Source organism: Bidens hawaiensis, unplaced genomic scaffold (genome assembly GCF_021521415.1).
Source record: "Bidens hawaiensis isolate Kalapana, Puna unplaced genomic scaffold, B.hawaiensis_p1.1 tig00018766_1, whole genome shotgun sequence".
Taxonomy (NCBI): Eukaryota; Viridiplantae; Streptophyta; class Magnoliopsida; order Asterales; family Asteraceae; genus Bidens; species Bidens hawaiensis.
This window is the reverse complement of record NW_027492850.1, coordinates 149,059-153,860: the sequence shown is the minus strand read 5'-3', so window position 1 is coordinate 153,860 and position 4,802 is coordinate 149,059. Positions and strand designations below refer to the sequence as shown.

The following is a 4,802-nucleotide window of genomic DNA, read 5'->3' as shown; positions in this document are numbered from 1 at the left end:
TTCATCATCAACATTCAAACACATCAAGAACATCAATAACACAAACCCAGAAAATCAAGAACATCAAGAACCCTAACACAAACACAAACCCATAAATTCAAGAGCCTCATCTCCGTCTAAGAACCCTAACCCTTAAATCTTATACAAACACATAAATTAACATCATCATTCCTAACCCATAAATCTTATACAAACACATAAATTAACATCATCATTCAAACACAAACTCATATCTTCATCTTCATCTTCATCATTCATCATTCATCTTCACCTTCTTCATCCGCAACCCATCACCGCTGCCGTCACCACCATTCCTTCGCCACACCACCACCACCATAGCCGGAAAATCACGAACACGTTGCCAGAAATCAACATACCCACTACTCATATCTTCATATTCATCACCACCACCCAACTTCTTCACCCGCAACCAGTCGCCGTGTCGCCGCAGCTTCTAATCCGTCCCCGTCGCCATCGCCATAGCTTCTAATACCTTAGATCTATGTGTGTGTTTTTTTTAATTATTGTATAAAACCCATGTGGTTAGGGGTTTAAATCTGGATGAAGATGATAAATATGTTGGTTGATGTTTGTTTGTGTTTGGGTTTGATGGTGGAGTTCATTTTCCGATAGACGGCGGCGGCGGTGGCGGCGAAGGAGGATGAGAGTTTTGGAGGTTATGAGATGATGATGATGATAATCTGGAGTTCATATCTTCATATTCTTCTTCTTATTGTTATTATTATTACAAATTATTGTTATTATTATTAGAGAAAAAACTATTATTAACAGATATTATTATTATTATTATTTATCGAATTACTAAAGTGCCCTTGAAGCAAACGGTCAACTAACAGTCAACTAATGGTTAAAAATAAAAATGGGCTCAATACGCGCAACCAGGGGCTAATGTGATCATTATAAAAACACATTGTTACATCATGCCCAAATTCTTTTTCAGTGGTCAATCCGTCTCGCAGTGATATTTTCTAGGGAGGCAAATCGTAATTTTCTCTATTACATAAAGTAATTACGGCTTTTAAACGCGAAATTGATAGGACCAGGCTCAAGGCCCGTTTATTATTTTACAAGTATTAGAACTTGTGATACTATAATAATAAATAACCTAAAAAAATAGAATCTTGGAGAGCACTCAAACGTGAGCCGACTCCTAGTACTCGTTGCTGTTGGCTTAAAAACCAATAAATTGGTTTTATATTTTTTCTTTCTTTTGGAGTTTCCTCGCTGCAAACTACAAAGATGGGCCACCGTAAGCTACTAGCTGGTCGCCGTAGGCCTCCAACATTCCACTGCTCGCTATTGCCGCACGTAAACCAGCCACCGCGGCGCGTACCATTCTGTGTAGATTTGTCACTAGCGTTGGTTCGTTGAACATCGGTGTCTCAACATGTTATTCATTAACCGAGGTAAAATTAAATATTGACGGTTGAGATTTATATTTAATTTTGTTTGTAACCGGATCCTGTACGGTTTTAAAAAGTATTGATTATTAGTTTTAATATTCCGTTGTATAATATTTTATTAATATGATTAATAACTATTAAATTTTTATAATTAAAATCTGGTTTAATTGTTAAATTGTTAGTGAAACCAACAAATTTTCCTTTTGATATTTAGAGAAACATAATATAATAAATAACAATAAACAAACAAGTAAATAATTTGTAAGACATGTGTGTTGACGTAGCACAACATCCCCCGCTCATTACACATACCAAACTCCAAAACCGATTCCATCCATCAGCTCCATTCCATTCCATTCTGAATTTTCACTCCGGAATTATGATTTCCACCTCTTTGAGCTTCCACCGTCACCATCACCATCGCCATCATGTCCCCTCAATCCCAAAACCCAATTCCATTCCACTTTCTCTTCCCACTAACATTACATTCAATTCAGTTCCATCCATCAAACCCCTTCTTTCCCTCAACAAAAGAAAACCCATCTTCACAATCATGGCCTCCAATTCCATTCCGGAGTTTAAACCCGACCCGACTCTATCAACGACGACTTAGCGCCAACGAGCGAAAGTCAACGCACTTATTCCTGGTGGGAAATGACCAGTTTATGGGTTGGTTTAGTTGTGGGAGTGCCCACTTATTACCTTGCTGGTAGTCTTGTGGACCTTGGAATGGCTTGGTGGCAAGGAATACTAACCGTCGTTACCGCGAATATTATCACCTTCGTAGCTTTGGGATTAACTGGTCACCCTGGCACCCGGTATGGGATTCCCTTTCCGGTCTTGGCCCGATCGGCTTTCGGAATCCATGGAGCACATATTCCTACTTTACTTAGAGGATTAGTAGCTTGTGGGTGGTATGGGATTGAAACATGGATTGGCGGTGATCTACTATTGCCTAGTTCCATCAAGAACAACTCGTCAATCACCAATTCCATTCCATGGCTTGGAACTTCCCCTATTGAGTTTGGTTGTTTTTTGGTTTGCACAGCTGGTTGTTGTTATAAAAGGAATGGAAGGAATTCGACAACTAGAAAAATACTCCACCCCTATTATTTTTGATCATTCTCACTGCTTGTTTACTCATTTGGGCTTATGTTAACGCTGGCGGGTTCGGTCTGATGCTTTCTATGTCTTCACGCCTCTCCTCGACCCAGTTCTGGTCGCTTTTCTTTCCTTCGTTGACCGCAAACGTAAGCTTTTGGGCGACGTTAGCCCTAAACATTCCGGATTTCACACGATACGCCAAGTCCCAAAAAGACCAAATCATCGGTCAAGCCGGGCTACCAATTCTCATGGGCGCGTTCACATTCGTCGGTTTAGCCGTTACCGCGTCTACACAAGTTATTTTCGGGCGGACGATCTCCAATCCGATTCAATTACTAGGGGAAATCGGCGGGTTTGGGACAATGATAGTTTCCATATTTGGTATCAGCCTCGCCACCAACATTGCCGCTAACGTTGTAGCCCCGGCCAACGCTCTAGTGAATGTTAGCCCGAAAGTGTTTAGTTTCCAACGCGGTGCGCTATTAACCGCGCTTGTTGGAATCGCATTCCAACCGTGGAGGCTACTTCAATCTAGTGAAAGCTTCGTCTACACGTGGCTAGTCGGGTACTCAGCGTTGATGGGGCGGGGATTGTGTTGGCCGATTATTATCTTATTAAACGTCGAAATCTTCGAGTTAATGATTTGTACAGTTTGAATTCTGTTGGGAGTTACTTTTACTACAAAGGGTACAATTTGGAAGCAATTGGAGCTTTAATAATTGGGATTCTGCCTGTGATTCCGGGATTCTTGCAGAAGATTGGAATCTTGAATGCAATTCCGGAGTTGTTGGTGACCATTTACAATAATGCATGGTTCTATGGCTTTTTTGCATCTGGGATTATTTTTTGGGTTTTTTCTATTTTGAAAGCATCAAAACATGTGGATTTGCCAACCCCATCGGATCCCTTCTTGCCCAATACTATTTAATATTTTCATTTTATTTTTGTAAATTATGTTAAAAAAAAGTCGTCTTTCTTTACTGAACATAATAATAATGTATACATTTTTTAATGGCAATGCATATATAAATGAATTAAAACATATACCCTAGCTAGGAGCTGATGGAGATAATAATTAATGTATACATACAAATAGAATATCACTTGGCTTTAAGGGCTATTTCGGGATTCTTTATATATTCTTTTTACAGTAATAAAGAGAATATAATAAGAATCTTTATATAAGTTACAAGTTTATAACTTATCAACTTATTCTCACATATAATAAGTCTTGAACACTTTTTTATTTTTACTTTATAAGTTATTAGAAGGTAAAAATAAGAAATCCCTCTCAGGCTCTCACCTTCTTAATGTAATTGATTGTTGGGCACTTCGAAAGACTTAACCACCCATATACAACGCTCCTTATCCAAGTTCACATTCTAAAACAATTGTGTTTTTAGTTATTAGGGACATACAATTGTTGAATGGAACCGGCACCCTTGGAGGTTTCAATAAAATTTTTGCTATATGCGTGGTTCGAATGCATGTACAACCAATGGCGAACCTACACTTTGAGTAGCGCCGACCCCTATGAATTTTTTAGCAGTATATATGTGTTAAAATCTAGACCGATCCTGCGAAATTTTGACGCCGACCCATGTGGAATTTCAAAAACGAAAAACTACCCTTTTAAATTTTGAGAGCGACCATAATATAAAAAAGTTCACGCATTTACAATTAAAATTATATAAATGTATATAAATAATTTATTGTACTAAATTTGAGTGTAGTAGGAAAATAATCCCAAATACCCAATCAATTTATACCCAATTTTTAAGCCTAAAGCCAACACTATCGACCCAATATACATTTAACCTTTAAAAAAATGTTATGATGATGTATGTAATATGTCCGGTGAGCCAAACAGATTAAGCACATTAATCCTAAAAGAAATTCTTTTGAATTTATATATACATATTTCTCCTCACAAACTTCATTCGCAATGGTGCATCATTTATTGAAGTTAGCTTTTATATCACCCGTCGCAACCGTAAGCGTTAAAAATGCTTTTTGGCGATAAAGTAAATGAAGTCCGATTTGCGTAATCAAACGAGCGATGACAATTTTAACGATAGTTTTATTTGTTTCATAGGAGAGAGACTTTCCTATGAATGTTAGACTAAATGATGTTTTTTGTCATTTTAATAAATGAAAATCCGTATAGAACAATTTTAAATGTATGGCATTCTTGTTATGCATTTCTAATAAATTTTCACGTAATTTGTTTTTGGGTATATGCTATTTTAATTGATTATCTTTTTTTTATATGTC

General features: G+C 37.4%; 1 protein-coding gene across 1 annotated transcript; it reads left to right on the top strand.

Annotated features, from left to right (window-relative positions):
* The first annotated feature begins 1,671 nt into the window (after window positions 1-1,671).
* Window positions 1,672-3,512, top strand: LOC143556997 (purine-uracil permease NCS1). Its single transcript, XM_077046174.1, is given in 5 exon segments — window positions 1,672-2,017; window positions 2,020-2,455; window positions 2,457-2,538; window positions 2,540-3,110; window positions 3,113-3,512. Coding segments are annotated over 5 exon segments (1,758 nt in total). The 5' UTR covers window positions 1,672-1,692; the 3' UTR covers window positions 3,457-3,512.
* The last annotated feature ends 1,290 nt before the right edge of the window (window positions 3,513-4,802 follow it).